This window comes from Podospora pseudocomata (assembly GCF_035222375.1).
Source record: "Podospora pseudocomata strain CBS 415.72m chromosome 2 map unlocalized CBS415.72m_2.2, whole genome shotgun sequence".
NCBI lineage: Eukaryota > Fungi > Ascomycota > Sordariomycetes > Sordariales > Podosporaceae > Podospora > Podospora pseudocomata.
This window is the reverse complement of record NW_026946366.1, coordinates 2,915,190-2,931,609: the sequence shown is the minus strand read 5'-3', so window position 1 is coordinate 2,931,609 and position 16,420 is coordinate 2,915,190. Positions and strand designations below refer to the sequence as shown.

At 53.8% G+C, this 16,420-nt stretch overlaps 6 protein-coding genes across 6 annotated transcripts; 2 read left to right on the top strand and 4 right to left on the bottom strand.

The window, feature by feature from the left end:
• Window positions 1-76: 76 nt before the first annotated feature.
• On the bottom strand, window positions 77-634 carry QC762_0046060 (uncharacterized protein; the record flags this gene model as incomplete). Its single annotated transcript, XM_062883421.1, has 2 exons — window positions 77-89; window positions 366-634. 2 exons carry the CDS (start codon window positions 632-634, stop codon window positions 77-79), a joined length of 282 nt encoding a protein of 93 aa, XP_062746431.1.
• Window positions 635-1,445: 811 nt separating this feature from the next.
• On the bottom strand, window positions 1,446-3,236 carry QC762_213200 (uncharacterized protein; the record flags this gene model as incomplete). Its single annotated transcript, XM_062888216.1, has 1 exon — window positions 1,446-3,236. The coding sequence occupies one exon, from the start codon at window positions 3,234-3,236 to the stop codon at window positions 1,446-1,448; it is 1,791 nt and encodes a 596-aa protein (XP_062746430.1).
• A 1,596-nt stretch (window positions 3,237-4,832) lies between these two features.
• Window positions 4,833-6,216, bottom strand: RPL10 (60S ribosomal protein L10). The gene is made up of 4 exons (XM_062888215.1): window positions 6,056-6,216; window positions 5,412-5,796; window positions 4,947-5,354; window positions 4,833-4,888 (listed from the first exon to the last, which is right to left on the bottom strand). The coding sequence occupies exons 1-3, from the start codon at window positions 6,098-6,100 to the stop codon at window positions 5,125-5,127; spliced, it is 660 nt and encodes a 219-aa protein (XP_062746429.1). The 5' UTR covers window positions 6,101-6,216; the 3' UTR covers window positions 4,833-4,888; window positions 4,947-5,124.
• Window positions 5,949-7,254, top strand: RPL30 (60S ribosomal protein L30). The gene is made up of 3 exons (XM_062888214.1): window positions 5,949-6,545; window positions 6,625-6,785; window positions 6,968-7,254. Exons 1-3 carry the CDS (start codon window positions 6,476-6,478, stop codon window positions 7,064-7,066), a joined length of 330 nt encoding a protein of 109 aa, XP_062746428.1. The 5' UTR covers window positions 5,949-6,475; the 3' UTR covers window positions 7,067-7,254.
• A 750-nt stretch (window positions 7,255-8,004) lies between these two features.
• Window positions 8,005-11,423, top strand: QC762_213170 (uncharacterized protein). Its single transcript, XM_062888213.1, has 2 exons — window positions 8,005-9,407; window positions 9,465-11,423. The coding sequence occupies exons 1-2, from the start codon at window positions 8,765-8,767 to the stop codon at window positions 10,805-10,807; spliced, it is 1,986 nt and encodes a 661-aa protein (XP_062746427.1). The 5' UTR covers window positions 8,005-8,764; the 3' UTR covers window positions 10,808-11,423.
• A 212-nt stretch (window positions 11,424-11,635) lies between these two features.
• VAC7 (Vacuolar inheritance and morphology protein) lies at window positions 11,636-15,444 on the bottom strand. Its single transcript, XM_062888212.1, has 2 exons — window positions 13,767-15,444; window positions 11,636-13,544 (listed from the first exon to the last, which is right to left on the bottom strand). The coding sequence occupies exons 1-2, from the start codon at window positions 14,974-14,976 to the stop codon at window positions 12,124-12,126; spliced, it is 2,631 nt and encodes an 876-aa protein (XP_062746426.1). The 5' UTR covers window positions 14,977-15,444; the 3' UTR covers window positions 11,636-12,123.
• Between the last annotated feature and the right edge of the window lie 976 nt (window positions 15,445-16,420).

Genomic DNA, 16,420 nt, shown 5'->3' with positions numbered 1-16,420 from the left:
GAAGTCGGGCAAGTTTCCGGTGCGACCCAACGCCAGGATTAAGCTGGGTCGCGACTTGACGAGGACACGGCGGGCTTTAGTACATGATACTGTTCCTGGTCAGCTTGTCTGAGGGAGATGGATAGCTTCAGGCGCCGCATCTCAGCTTCCCAAGCAGGCGTATTGGCATCCTCAGACGCCACAGGGTGCTTGCGCAGCTTTGCGACAATGCGACAAGCCTACACAGACATGGCGACAAGGTGAGGTGGGGAAGAAGACGGGCTAGCAAACGGCAACCAACTGGTATTTAATATAGGTACGGATAGTGATTCTCGAATTCTAACTGTGAACAGGTGATCCGACCAAAAGGCGCGCAGTGCACGAACAGGCAGGTAGCAAAGGCGAAGCAAAGAAAAAAAAGCGAGGCGTTGTAGGCAGCACTGGGGAAGCTTGGGACCAAGATGTCGCAAGTCGCAAAACGCAAGTTGCAGGTCGCAGGTCGCAAACTCAGGTTCAGGTCAGAGAATCGGGCAAGGTGCAAGGCGGGGTGGGGGAGCACGAACACATCCAGGAAGGAGGTGAAGCCCAGGAACACACGATTTCGCTCCATCCCTGTCGACCTGCGATAGCCAGCACTGCCAGATGACTCGGCCATGCATACTATGCAACCCTTTTCAACGTGAATACCGTTTCGATCCACTTTTGACCCGTTTGTTGTGCCTCGCTGCAGCGTTGATAAACAAGCAGAAAAGAGGCGATTGGATGCTCATTATGAACAAACGCGTCGAGGGGTGAAGATCCATAGCGGGCCGTCCTCGAATTGGCTGCTGGCCCCTTGCTCGCTTCGACCTGTCGCGATGCTGGAGCTCAACCATTGGTTAGAAACCACTTAGCATCCCTGTCTCGGTTGACCCGCGTCGCAATGGGCGGTTGGTACCTCTGTGAGAGCTTCTCCTCTTTTCTCACCCTCTCAGATTCTCGGTGCCCTGCAGCCCAGCCACCCCAAGTGGTCTCTTGATCTCTCCGGCGAATGGGGCGTACCATGTCGTCGGTGGATCAAAAGCTTGTGCTCGGCAGTCACCCGGTCGTTCACATCTGATTAACGAGGCGTACACTCGCATCGCCGTTATATGAATGCTAACTTGCCGCTCATGTTTATATCCATTGGAAACGCAGGGCGACGATTGAGGCTGAAGAGTTGTATCCATGAATGAAAAAAAATTGTTGGGATTTCAAACCATCGAAATGTCTAACTGATTCTGGCTCATGAGTGGTGGGTGACGAATGCTCCCCCGGTAACCAATACGCCCTGCTTCCGTTGTGTGCTCCATTATGATAGGAATATATTGACCGCTTCTTGCAACATGATGTCCAAATATGACCTTCTAGGGTCTAAATACCGAGAAGAAAAAGGAAACAGAGATGTGCGCCGAAAATGCGTCCCCAACCAGACGTTGACCATACATTTAGACCTCGCCCCAACTTCCCATAATAGGCCCGGCGCTAGCAATGATACTACCAGTCCCAATGGAGCCCCCAATGTCCCAAAAATGTCGAGATGATTGCCTCGAAGACATGCTACTCCTCCTCGCAGATCGCCTTGTGCTCTGGCTTGCACAGCTACCGGGACCATGTCTCATTGTGACAGGATTAGCCGGCGTTGTTGATCTGAAACTGCGTCGCTCCGCCGGACGGGGCCGGTGGTGGCCGTGTGAATTCGCATGTGCGTGGGATACCAGTGGATGGTGCTGTCGAATCCGGGCTGCCTTGGCCGCTAACTCTTGGGTGCTCGAGGTGGCTAGATGCGATGTTCCCGATGTGAACGGAGGAGATGATGGGCGAGACGAAGTAAATCGTGACCGTAGGTAGCGGAAAACGAGGCGGATATCAAGATCTTGCTCCCACTCCTGTTGCGTAAAAGTCTGGCCGTTGCTGGTGGCCACATCAGGGGTAGCGTCTGAGGACGTGGACGGGATGGCATTCAATGGCTGCGCAACGCCAGCATCTGCCGATTGTCCAATGGTGGGCTTGAATTGCGGCATGGAAGCGGCGCTGCTGTTCATCCTTTGAATGCTGTCTGGCGCTTCTGGTATCATGGGCAACCCGGCGTATGGAAGGGGCGTCTGTTGAACACGACTGTAAGTGGAAAAGGCCCCAGGATGTGTCGACATCTGATGGACAATTCCGCCAAGCTCATTTGCAATCCGTTCCAGCATGTGTAGTTGCCATGTCGAGTCGTCGCGTGACTCTGATTCCTTGTTCGCAAACGCGGGGTGAGCTGAGTCCTCGAGAGACCCTCTGGGAGTTTTCATATCGTCCTCATCCGGAAGCACCTCCCCAAATAGAATAGCGAGTAGCTTGTCATCAATGCCCATCATGTCGCAGATTACCTTGCGCGTGAGTCGACTCCACAATCCTCCCTTCGAGGTGTCCGTTGATGCTTCATCCTGGTCGTGCCATTCTGTACCGGCAAGATTGATATCTTCGGCTTCCTCGTCGGCAACGCTCCTTGCGATCACATCTTCCAAGACGCCCTTCTCCAACCGAGCCCTCTGTGCCGACAGCTCTGACTGTCTCCTCCGCCTCTTTGTTTCCTTTTTGATATCCTCCAACAAAAGCTGACTCTGTTCTAACCGCCACGCCTCTATTCTCTGATTTCGCTCCGCCTCTTTTGGCTCTTGACTCTCCAGCTGAAGGCGAGCCAAGTCAAAGCTCTCCCTCCTGTGCATGACGCGATTTGGGTTGAACTGTTCAAAAGCATACATGCGCTCCTGAGCCTGTACGCTATTACCGGGCACTTCGAATCGGAACGAACCCAGGCCATCGTGACCAGGGAAGATGTGCGTCGAATGGATGATGTCTGGCTGATGATATGGACTATGCGCTGTCCTGAAGTCTGGGAGGTGGCTGTCGAGGCTGTCAAGCTCGGCGTCATCTTCTGCGATGCTGTTTACAAGAGCCACAGATGGCACTACGGAGTTGCTCGGTTGCGAGTTGAAGTCGGAGCGCGCTGCGGTGTCAAGACTTCCCAAATCGCTGATTCTGGATCTCCCGGGTGTGATTTGATCATCCTGGACAGAGCTCAGGTAGGAGGTTGTGGTTCCGGCATCAGTACCTGGTGTAAACAAAACCCATGTATGGGGTTCATTGGTGTCCAAGCGAGCCTGGGGTGAGAGGATGGCAGAACCCCCATCTTCAGACTCGGCACGGGCAATCCGCGGTTGTTGAACTTGTCGCGTAGGCTGGTGGAATGCCATTTTGAACAGCGAAAGACGACTGTGAACACACAGCACAACAGCGACAGCGCTGAGATGGATAGAAATTGATGATGTTGGGCAACAGGGGGCTGGGCAAGAAGACCCCTAAAGGTGACAGGTTGTTTATCGCGGGGGTCCCCAAAAAGGAAGGGCGCTTCGCAAAGGACCACTCCGGTGGTCGGGAAGCGAGCCGTGACTAAAGCGAATGGTTTTGGGTGGTTTGTTGAGAGGAAGAGATGCAAAGTCGCGTGCTTTTACTGGTAGGAAGCGGTGAGGGGGTTAGGTTGGGGGTCCAGGTCTCTCAGCAACCACACCCTGATGGGTTTCAACAGCGATTTGCGATATCTATCGATGAGGTGATGGCGATGGAACGGTGAGTATGGCCGCTGACTTGCTGACGGCGGCGTCGTGTAACCTGCCTTGCCTGGAATATGGCAACTGAGAGTCGGCTTCAAATCTTGACAATGCCCGGTTCTGACGAAATATGTGCAGGTACAAAGGATGACGGAAAGCAGACTGGAGAGGTTGCGGCGGGCTGGGCGAGGGGCGATCGGGAAGAATGGGGGGCGGCCTGCAAGCTGCGAGATGTGAACTGAGCACAGAGCCCGCAGCACGGGATGCTATCAGACAGCTCACGAGGATAAGATCTTTGATGAGCGGGAGACCCTGTCCGTTTTTTACCCCACCTTGGACGAGTTAACCGCTGCTTTTTCAAAAATCAACGTTGGCCTTTTTCTCGCCTGTTGCGGCAATATCGAACAACATTCGCGTTTGATGATATTTTCATCCTGCGTGTGTCTCTCGTGGCAACGGGGTCCCGTCCGGTCTGCAAATGCTCCCCTTTGCGCGTTCAAAAGACCCCATCCAACGCTCCACAGATTTTTTAGTTGCGTGACAGCTTGATTGGCCTTGGCCTGACGTTATCGAGTCGGACGGATCCGATAAGCCCCACCTCCAACCTCAAGTTCCAAGATCGAGCTTTTGAAACGATTAAATAACAGCTGCCACGAGGATGACAGCCCAAGAAAGTGTTAGCCGAAGAAACCGCCGATGACCAGTCAGATGATGGGGGCTGATTAGAACTGGTAGCCGATCCAATGTCACAAAAAAGCTCACTAAGCGATAATAAGTGACCAACGTATGGCGGGGGTGTTAGCCACTGTCTGTCGATACCAAGAAGACCAACAATAAGCAAAGCCGGGACCGGATCTCGTTTGATCATGAATTACACTACACTCGAAGCAGGGATTGTTCTGCTTGGCCTTCTCCAGGCTCATAGCGCAAAATAGGATGGCCGTATGTACATAGAGGAGGAGACGCCGAAGAGATCTTGGTGGATTCCCCCCTCCTGTCTCCAAGCCGAGACTTCTGTCATCATTCGTGCTAATAAACGATACGGATGATGTCATACGCATCGCAGTCATTATTTAGCAGCAGCGGTCGTATATTCATGAGGTCCTATGTCCGTTCCAGGCGGTGTCGCTGCACTTAGAGTCGTCCTCATCTTGAATTTTCGTGTTGCCACAGTCCCAGGCTGTTGTGATGTGGGACATCAGCATCATGCCGGGCACCCTGTGTTATTACAGAATAACAGCAGCTGCTACATATATGGATTCACTCATCGATGTTCAGTGGAAAGTCTTGATTGTACGCTTTTTGAATCACTGTCATTAGGGATCCCGTACCAATTCTCAACGGTACGGGTCTCACAAGAGGGTATAATGCACAAGTCCTTGCTGAACATTCATGGCTGAATGGTTCCATTGACTGTCAAGGCACGGCCTTTACTAAAAACATGCCTTCGTCTCTGCCCTAAAAATGACCCGTTGCGCCACCCTCAAGCCAAATAACCATTCTTTCCCCCAACGACCCCGTCACCGGCACCACTTTAGGCAGTGAAGGCATCAGGGAAGCGCTTCATGTTCTGGGCGAGGTTGCCCTTGTTGGACAAGAACTGAACATAAGCACCATCGACCTTGACGCGGCCGGCGGCCTTGGCCTCGAGGTACTCCTCGCGGCGGAGGGGGGTGAAGCCCCAGTTCTTGGAGATAATGATCTTTTGGCGACCGGGGAACTTGTACTGGGAGCGGCGGAGAGCCTCGAGAGCGATAGCACGGTCTGAAGACAGCGGTTAGCATCCGCGGTGGTTGCAGAACATGGTCCGGAAAAACTTACTAGAGTCACGGGTGCGGACGCTCAAGATGATCTGGCCAATGTTGACACGGGCGACAGTGCCGTTGGGCTTACCCCAGGCACCACGCATACCAGTCTGAAGTCTATCGGCACCGGCGCAGGACAACATCTTGTTGATACGGACGACATGGTAGGGATGGGCACGGACACGGAGGTGGAAACCTTCCTTGCCGGCAAGCTTGACGAGGTACTTGTTGGCGCAAATACGGGCGGCTTCAAGGGCCTCAGAGCTCAGCTGTTCCAACTCGTTGGAAACGAGGTGGATGCAAAGAGGGAAGTCATCGACGGTGGCACGCTTGCGGCCAAGATCGAAGATGCGAATCTTGGGGTCGGGGACACCGCGGTTGAAGCGCGACTTAGGGTACGGCTATCAAAGAAATGAGGTCAGCATCTTGTTCAAAGACGAGCACAATACAGTCAGAACCCCGTTGTTGTTGTCGTTGTTATTGTCGTCATTGTCGTTGTCGGTGTCCTTCGTTGTCGTGAATCCTCCTCTTTCTGCTCGGTCCTCCGTCATGCCCATGGTCCATCGTCCATTTTTCCGCCCACAAATCCCAAAACGAAAATGCCGACCGACTCCTTCCAAAGGTTCAAAACTTCAACATCTCAAATTATCGCAAGCTTACCTTGTTCTTGCAGTACCGGTAGCATCTGGCGGGACGGCGGGCCATCTTGACTGATTTTCGCGATGTCGCTGGGTGTGGGTGTCGCTGGGTGTTGGGGTGCGAGAGGGACAAGTGGGAAGCCTCTGTATTTTGACCACATTCAAATTCGCCTTCGATTACCAATCGCGGGCTCATTTTCCTGCCGGCTGAGCTGATCACGTAAAAGTGGGGCTGTTAGGGCACAAGGAAAATCCGGCCCACTGTACGCAGCCAATCAGAGCCGACCCCACGTTTGCTTGGGATTTGGAGATTTCCAAACTTTCTGGAAAACTTCACTTGGACTTTTTTCTGCAACCTGACGACGCTTCCTGCCAAAGACAAGGACAACACCAACCTTCGAGGCCAACTTCTATCTCTGTCAAACCATCCCCAACCGTCGCAATGGCCCCCAAGAAGTCTAAGTCGGACGCTCAGTCCATCGGCGCCAAGCTGGCCCTTGTTATGAAGTCCGGTACGTTTGTGGCCGCTGAGCTGCTCGTGAGAGCCTCAATTTTGATGGCGAAAAAATCACTAACGGTGGAGGTTTACAGGCAAGGTCGTCCTTGGATACAGATCGACCCTCAAGGCCCTCCGCACCGGCAAGGCCAAGTTGATCCTCATCGCTGCCAACACCCCTCCTCTCCGCAAGTCTGAGCTCGAGTATTACTCCATGATGAGCAAGACCTCAGTCCACCACTACAACGGCACCAACGTAAGTTGAATCCCGACAGTCCCGTAGACTCTGCAACCAGAAAAAACACCGGGCATTAATCCTGGATGTTTGTTCTTGGCCGTGAAGACACCACGTTGTCAAACGGTCCACCCAGAGAAGAAGTCTGCTATAGGCTTTGGAGGGTACAAGATCAAGTGCTAACGAACCCCCCTCCCTTACAGATTGAGCTTGGTACCGCTCTTGGCAAGCTCTTCAAGTGCTCCACCATGGCCATCCTCGACGCTGGTGACTCCGACATTCTGGCTGACCAGACTGCCTAAAGAGTCAACCTGAAAAAGACAGGGAAAAGAGTTGGCATTTGGCACGGCGTTCGGGTTCTCAACTCCGGCAAGTCACACACCGGGCTCTGCTCGGCTCAAGAAGTGATTTTGATGACCATGGTTGGTCAGGGCTTGCCCTGGATTGATGGCTCCAATAGATAGTCGTAATACATGACCTCTCGTTGCCATCTCTTTGTTTTATTGATTAGTGTTGCCCAGGCGTGGTGACTAAATCAGCTTCGCTGCGTTGCCTCTGAACAAAGTCGGTGTTCTCGATTTGTCAGTTGGAATCCTCCATGGTTTGCCTCCCAGTGTAAGCCAACAACCCAGATGTTGAGCTACGTTTGACCAGGTGGTAAGAAGACACCTCACAGCTGGCATAAGCATCCGGTTGACACCCTTCGGGTTATCGGGATCGGAAGGGAAGATCCATGCCAGATCGACCACTGACAGCTCCCTATGCGCGGTAGGTATGGAGAGAGCGCATTGAAAGGTCGAATTGTTTTAATTAAAACATGATGCGGAACCCGAGGGCGGAATCTGAAGCCTGCCTCCTTTGTTGGCCACGGCCGATGTTCATGACCACGTGAGGCAAATACACAGGTAAAGGACACTTAGAGGATTAATGAGACTGTCTATGAGCTACCCATTGTTTCAGGGCGCTTCAGTTGTTTGTTTGCTCATTATGGTTCTCCATTCTCCACGTGCCCCGGACTCATAACGGCGGACGAGGATCAAGAGACCAGGCAATCGCTGCATGAACAGCTAACGCGGGGCGGGTTGCTCATTTCAGCGAGTCCCCGACCACTTTACCTCGCTGCAAACATGGAAGAGGTGAGACCGCTGTCGGTGCATGATAAACAAGGTTTTAAAGCCGTAATTGTTTCCCAGGTCTCTTGTCTTGTTAAGGCTGGTGGTGTATTTGTGCTCGTGTTCCCAAGTCGACAAAGAAGATGAAGACAGCTCTTTGGGTGGAATCCCATCAAGAGGCCGGCGTGCTACCTTACTATTAGTAGCTCTCCCACAGACACCTGCTTGTTATGACTTGCCTCCTGCAAGTCACATCACTTGAGGGCTTGAATAGTTGGCGCTTTGGTCTCGTGGCCGAGGTGCATATGTATACCTAGCAACAGACGAACTGCATAGGAGGTCGGCATGCTCTGAGAGATCCCAGCAACCAGTCCAGGCAGGTCCCAGCCAACAAATCCATTCCTATCACTCGACCTGTCGAGGCTGCCAGCGCAAACAAGCACAACCTGTTGTCAAACCTTGATCGAGACTACGATATTCAGCAGAAAGCCTTGAAAAGAGTCGACCAGCTCAGAATAAGTCGCTGGAGAGTCAAGAAGCCCAGTGACCAAGGGTCCCCCAAACGCCACTAATAACAGCGCTAGAACGCCCGACAAGGCAAGTGGGTCGGCAAATATCCTCCCTCAGCTGTTGTCCGGGGTCGTCCCCCCCCTTCACAAACATAACGTCCGAACTGGAGGTGAAACGTCGAGTTTCTCTTCCTCTTCACCGCCCCAAAAAGAGTCTTCGAGCCCCTCTTTCAGCCTATCGACTTTGCGCTTGTTACCTGACCTTTTCGCTCTGCATCTTGGGTTCTTTCTTTTTTGCATAGTAGTGGCAGAGTATCGCTAGACTCACCGCAACAAAGGAACCTATACTACATTTCATAAAACCAACCTACCTACCGCCATGGCTGCCGTCGTCAAGAAGCCTCCGGCGGCTGGTCGCGAGACACCCACTGGAACTCCGCAGCGCCCGAGTGCGAGATCATCAACCCCTACCACCTCCAGCACGTCTGGCACCACACCCGCCGCCGCAGCACGCAGCGCCCGTCCTTCACGCACCGGGACACCTGTCTCCGCACGTGCGGCCGCCCACGAAAGGCGCCAGTCCCTTCTCAACGGCGTCTCTAGCAATGGCAGGAGCGGTAGCCCAGCCGACGCCGAGCGTGATGAGGCCATCCGCGCCGAGACCGTGGCCATCATCGACGACTTGAAGACGCGACTGGAGAGGGCCGAGAGCTCGGCCGAGTCAACCAAGCGTCAGGTCGAGATCCTTCAGGACAAGCTGGACGAGGCGCACAGGGAGCAGGCGAAGCTTGAGGAGAGGGTTCACGAACAAGAAGAGCAGATCGAGACACTCACCAATGAGAAGCGCGAGACTGCCCGCCAGATGCGCGAGATGGAGAACATCTACGAGGCTGAGCGGAGTGGCATGATGAAGGAGAAGGAGGAGATGGCCAACCGCGAGGAGGAGATGCAGACCGTGATTCAGCGCCTCAAAGACAGCCTCGCGCAGAGGAACCTGGACGAGGACAGGCCGACGCGGCAATGTGAGTGTTTTTGTGGTCTGGTTTGCGCGTAGAAAATATACTGATACCCAAACACAGCCGTGACCAACTCGCCCAGCATCGAAAATGGAAGCTTTGCGCCCCCTTCGTCCATCCACCGCAGCGATTCACGCAACAACTCCAAGTTGTTGCTGCAAAAGGACAAGCTGATTGAATCTCTCAGACTTGAGTTGGCCGAGGCACAGATCAAGCTTGTCGAGTCGCAAAACCAGGGCGGTGGCCGTCTTCAGGAAGTTGAGCGCCAGCTCATGGAGGCCCGTGTGGCCAACGCTAGGTTGATGGAAGACAACGAAAGTTACCAGCTGCTTCTCCAAGACCGGACTCTCAAGGGCGACTTTGGAACGAACGATTTCAGCTATCTCGGTCACGCCTCGGCGAACCAAGACGCTCTCGCTGCCCTGGAAGGCAGATCCAACGGAGCCAGCTTGGCCGATGAGCTCAACGGCGCTGCCGAAAGCGACCCCCCAAACGAACAGGAGCTCGAGACTCAGAGGCGCCTAGAGGCGGAGATCAAGTCGGTTAAAGACCAAAATAAGGCTCTGACTCTTTACATCAACAAGATCATTGAGCGTCTGTTGCAGCACCAAGGATTTGAGCACATCCTCGACCAGAGCAGCGATTTCAAGGGCAACGCAAACGCAAACACCAACAAGGAACTCCCCCCGCCCCCCACCCCCAAGCAGGCGGCCCCTCCACCTGGACCGTCCCTCCTCCAGCGCGCCAAGACGATGAGCATCGGCGGCGGCGTCCGCCCCAAGCCCCGCCCCATGAGCTTCATGCCCTCGGCCAGCGCCGACGTCTCCAACCCGGAAACGGCGCCCAGTATCCCCATTGGCCTGACCCGTAACACCTCGACTCGCCGTGCTAGGCCCATGAGCGATCAGTACACCTCTGTCGGCGCCGCCTCGCTCGTAAACGCCATGTACAAGGGCCCTTCCGCCGTTGACGGCCCGCTTTCTCCATCCCTCCGATCCTCCCAGACCTTCTGGGCGCCCCAGGGAGCAGGCAACCGCTCCAGTATGAGCGGCAGCACCAGCGGCAACGGGCCTCAAAGCGCCCACTCCACGACCGGTGCCCCTCCCGCTTCGGCGGGCAACTTCCCGGGCATGCGAAGCGAAACAAGCAGCACGAGCGGGGACTCGATTCTCGAACGGGATTTCGTCTCCAGCCATAGCTCCCCTCCCAGAAGCCAGCACGAGAAGGAGAAGACGACGTTTGGGGGCAACAAGCCCAGGCCGTTGAGGCTCGTGCAGGAGAATGCCGAGGCTCAAGCAGCGGCTGAGAGGGCGAACAAGAGGAACAGCTGGATGGGATGGGCGACGAGCGCGTTTGTGAAGAAGGATGAGCAAGCTGTTGGGACGGCCGAGACGATTAGGGAGTAGTTCACGTCTTCTTCTTTTAACGAATTAGAGTTTTATGATGAGAGAGGGTGTGTTGGACAGCGGGATGGAGAGGTGGGTAGGATAAATGGATGGTGTGTGAGGGGGCTATAAAAGATGATGAAATACGGGAATGGGCTAAACTACTGATGAACAACGTACGTGCGGGTATATTTCCGATGAAGATGAAGACACAGAAACGAAATGATCAAGTTAAACTGGGAATACTACTGGGAGGGATGATGGGATGGGAGGGTGGTTAATTCGGTATATATAATGATCTGTTGTGGCTTTTGTTTTGCTTTGGTCTTTGTTCAGTTTCTTTTGAGTGTGTAGTTTTGTTTGTGGTGGAGTTGAAGTTCATCTTGGGTGGCTATGGTTGAAGAAGGGGGACGTTTGTGTGCTTTGGTGGGAATAGACAGAGATGAACGTTTCATTTGTGAGCATGAGGCGAACATAGCAGGGGGTATGATGAGAGTTATGTTCTGAAGTTGGTGCTCAATGATGATAGATCGTAAGCGAAAGCCTGAACTTTGTTGAGCGTCTTTCTTGTTTACACACTTGACAACGACAATAGAATGTGCTTATATTGATATCATGCAATGTATAAAGAACTTGGCCCGAAGGTAACGGCTGCTGTGTGCACATGCATTCCCCTTTGCTGCTCAAAAGCCACATCAACTTTAAAGATATGGTGGCAATAGTGACATCAAGTTTATGTGATATTCATCAAAATCTTCTACCTATAAGAGTGTCTTTCGCTCTCACAGATATCTGTTATCACACTCAACCCTCACAAAAGTCCCCTCAAGCCCCCTTCCCCCCCTTAGTCTAGTCTGCGGGTCCCAACAGAAACACCTCCAGCACTTATCCTTCAGACCACATGCCCTCCACCATCCATCTCACCATCATTACGTATTGGGTACCCCCTGAACTACCAATGATGGAGAAACTCTGTACAGTCCGTCTTTTCCTTTTCTTATAATGCCGGTCTTTGCTTGCTCAATTTGTTTGTGATGTGAGTTTTGAATTTTTGTATACCAATCCAACCAACGCCCAGTTTGCTTTGCCTCTTTACCAGCCCATGTTCTCTCGGGGGAATATCTCTTAGTCCATAATGCCATGCAACGCTTCATCACACAAACACACAAGCCCCAGAAATATACACATGTAACCAATTGCCACCGAAGAGAGAATGAAAAGTGTAAGAGAATAAAATAGGTATGTCTTTGTCTTCGTGAAAAAAAGAGAGTCATTCACATAGAAAAAGGAAATTTATCTGCAGTCGCTGGACGCACGGCCGAAGCCAGTGCCAATTATTAAGATATAAGTGAGATGGTAACGTCCCCGTCGTCGGGTTGGACCGCAGGGTCGTCGGCCGAGTTTGGTCTGATGATCTTCTTCGCAGTGATGGTGGCCTTTCGCTCCCGTTGGCTCAGGGGAAGAGTGTATGTGATGACGCCCTTCAAAATCAACGTGAACTCGTCCTCCAGGACCCGCTCCCATCGCTCGGGACCACCAGGTTTGGTGACGTTGCCAGGATCTTTCAGGCGGACCTCGCCAGTCGAGTACGAATCGCCCTGGTTGAAGAAAGAACCCTCGAAAGTCAGGGGACTCTCGAATCCAGTGATGGTGCCGAGGTGCAGGTTAGGCGCCGAATCATCATCATCGTCGGCCTCCATCGCCAACATTTCGCCTTCGGGTCTCTTGATGGGTGGTGGTCCAACCTCGCCGGGATGGGTATGGCGCCACCACTCTGAATCCGACATTCCGCGTGGCGACTTGGCGAAGACCTCGATGTTGCAAGAATCCACAGCTACAACCACGACGTTGGGGTTATGGGCTTTGATGGTAAGATCGAGCATAAGCTCCTGTTGGCTGGCCACAATATGGCTCATATTGGTGAGCTGAACATTGGTGAGAGGTTGTGATGTCGCAAACATGAAGCCGATGGCGCCCGAGACAATGAGCAACAGCATGACCGTCAAGACCAGACAACTCGCGAACCGGTTGAGAACCGAGGGAGGTGACCTGTATTGTTGCGCCTCAATCGACCGGTATGAGTGCGAGTGAGGACCCCTCCGACTTCTGCCTGACCTTGATGATCGCATCGTGGAGGACTGAACCAAGGGTGTTGTCTCGTCGTCAGCGCCAGTAGTGTTGTCGTCGAGATCATACCCTGCTGATAGATGTGTCGACCTCTTTCCATTTGCTGCTGAGTAGTTACGAGCATTAGCGTAGCGGGGACTCGGAGGGTTGGAAGAGTGTCTTGAGCCTCCGTTCCCAACAGCTGCAGCGTTACTGAAAGGCGAGTGCTCGGCGAACAATGAGGGGTGACCATTGCTGCCTCCGTTACGGCCCCAACGGCCGAAATGATGGTGATGTCGTGCAGTTCCCCGGGCAGAACCGGCATTGCTCCTGCCAGTTCCCTTCCCATCATCGTCGCCATAGATGCCGTCATTTGCATTGCTGTTGTAAGTGTTGACGAATTTCATGCTCTTCTTGACAACCATTTGAGGCCCAGAACTCTCCATCACGGTGTGGATGGACCTCATCCCAGACCGATCGATTTGGCTGACCATGGATGTCGCACTCGGCGTTCGTGAATGAAATCTCGGCGGTCGGTCACGGGCATCTGGTGGGTTAGAATCGTAGACAAAAGTCTCTTCGGAATCGGACGAGTTTGCTTCCTCGACGGCGCTTGCGACCTTGGCCTCGAAGATATCGGCCTTGGAGGATGCTACACGTGTTCGTGTCAGTAGGTTGCTCATGCTGCTGATCTGAGAAACTAGGCTCTGCCTCCTGCCTCCCGGTTCCCGCTTGGCATCCGTTATCACGCTCTCATGAGAGCTGAAAGAGCTTGGGGGAGACGGGCGCTTGTCGGTAATAGAATAAGAAGAAACTGAATACATGGACATGTGATGTCGTAATTTAGGGGATGTAGCTGAACGTGGTTTCTCACCATTGACCGCCGTCACAGTGGGTTGCTTCCGTGGCGGCTTCTTTTTCTCCTTCCTCGGTCGTATCGTCTCGTTGCTGGCCTTTGTCCGCAAACTGGCACTTGACACCTGGGTGCCAACACTTGGGGCCAACGCAGCTTGGGGAATCGAGGTAACCGTCTCCGTCTCGACCGTCATACTCTGCAATGGCAGGTCGCCGGTCTTGGTCTTGGGCATGCTCGGCTTGTTGATCGAGGTGCTCGACTGCCTTGTCGTCAAAGGGGGCGGTGGCATCCCAGATCCGCCCCGTCGGCTAGCCTTGATGCTGCCACTATCACTACCACTGTCGTTCGGGCCAGTGTTGGATCTACCCACTGTCTCCTTGGACAGACCGAGACCAATCAGATCCGCCTGTGACGATTCAGAAGCCATGCTGCTAGCAATCTTTTCCTCCAGCGACTCTCCTGGTCCCCGTGGCGAACCCAGTGGACTAACTTCCTGGACAGTCTCCAAGACTGAGCTGCTTCCACCACCTCGAGCGGGGGTTCGTAACCCAGACGGCATGTGGGCGTCGTCGGTATCGGTGTCTGATTGAGGCTCCTGGTATCGAGGCTGGGGCGGGGTCGCACGCTGAAGAGCAATTAGAGGTGTTTCGTGCTCTGATCGTCGCTGAGGTGGGATGGTTGGCTGGTGGAGAATGGGTGGAGGAGATCGTAGCCTAGGGGATACCGGCCACCGGGGTGACTCTCGAATATGCTCCATGGACGTGGGTGACTTGACGGGTGCACCCGCATTGAAGCTTGGGTCTGATACAGTGGGCAGAAGAGTAGGCGTCGTGGAGGAGGACAAGGTTTTCGTCGTGGGGGGTGGTGGTGGTGGTGGTGGCGGGTTGGCTTGTTTTCCTAGATCCTGAGCACTGTTTTTCCGCGACCGGGGCCCGGGGTTGATGGATGACGCTCGTGAGGTGCTCGTACGTTGCTGCCGCGGCGGTCGTGTTGGAGAGGGCTCGCGCGAGTGGAGAGGTGAAGGTGCAGCCGAAGAGGAGGTGGACGTGGTCGAGGTCTGCGAAGTCAACTTCGAGGGCCACGAGTCGGTCTTTGGGGTTATGGTTGCCGTGCTCGAGGTGGATTCGCGGGATAACGTGGGATGGAGCAGGGCAGTTGGGATACTGCCGGTTGACTGCGAGCGGTCGGCCTCTGCTGAGCCAGTCGGCTTGTTGGACGACGGGTCCATGTCTGCTGCAGCATGCGTAGGTGCGAGTTGAGTCGAGTGGAGGAGGAAGGGCGGAGGCTTGATCTCGACCACCACTCACACATGCCAGGGCGGGTCTTAGCTGCTCAGAGTTCGCAGGGTCCAGCAAATCATTATGGATGGGTCCCAACGATTTACTATTCGATTTTTCGCGGCTATCGCAATGCGTCTGAGACAGATTTAGGTTGTCGAACTGCAGGCCGCGTCTCTTGGGAGGCTCCGTACTGTGATGATTCCGTAAAAGGGCGGGCAAATAGGCGACTTGGGCGCTATCGAGTAGATGCTAATCAGACGAGCGAACACTATGGGGAGTGGGTTTGGGATTTGGGGTTTGGGGTTTGGTCCACGCGGGCGGTGTTGAATGCGTGGTGGGAGAGGCAGCGAGTGATTGGAAGATGTGGGAGATGGAGGATGATGTCGTTGGTCAGGTAGGTACGCAGCGCATCCAAGCTTCCCTGCCTGTGCAATGTGTTGCAGGTTGCAGGCACAAATGGGCAGTGGGTAGCGTGCGAGCAGTGTGCGCTGGCGTCCACCCCTCCACTTGGCCGTTTTGGGGCTCGACTCTCGCTTCCAGGCCACTAAATTGCCGTCACATCAACCCAAAAGGGACTTCTTTGATATTTACAGGGCAGCGCATAATGGCCTCCATTCGACAAGTATTCGAGGATTACGAATCTCTACTGATATCGCCGCTTCGACCTCACCGCCGTCAATACCAATCGTCCCTCCCTCTTGTCGTCGTCGTCAGTCTAGTCATCAAACTCTTACCATAGAATCGACCAGAAGGTTGGGGCGGAGACTTGGTCCGGCACATTACACAAGCGACCTACCTATCCAAAGTAAAAGTACTCCATATCAATTCACGACAACACAGCAGTGTGGGAGCGAGCACAACCCAACAACTCTGAAAACCCAGCGGGAGAAAACGCCCCGGTTTCCCTTCCACCACACGATGCCGCTCACCCCTGAGAGATGTCACGGTACCTGGCCGGGCGGTCTGGTACATCATGAGACGATGATATCCCTTTGACGGTCAACGGACAGAGGCGGCGTGTCAAGTCTCCACTTGTAGCTCTGTCAGATCGCAAGTCTCTCGGTAAATCTTGGCCCGCTCTTTTCCCGATTCCAGAATTTCTTTTCCCCACCAAATCCGGCTGCGCGGCGCGCCCCAAAAAGTTTGTGCCAGCCTCGGAGGCAGGTGCTGTTAAGACGGTACTTGAAGGCTCCTCCTCCTGTTTCCCATCGGAAGAAGAAGGCCTGCTTAGTGACGACATAATTCGACGAAAACATTGTCACTTTCGTCTGTTGTTTATTTGCCGAGCCAGCTTTTGATATCTGCATGCATCTGTCATTGTCATTGATTGATGGCCGGAAGATGCGGCAGTATCCGTAACTTTTTGTCAACTTTCCCCAATGACTCTCAGCT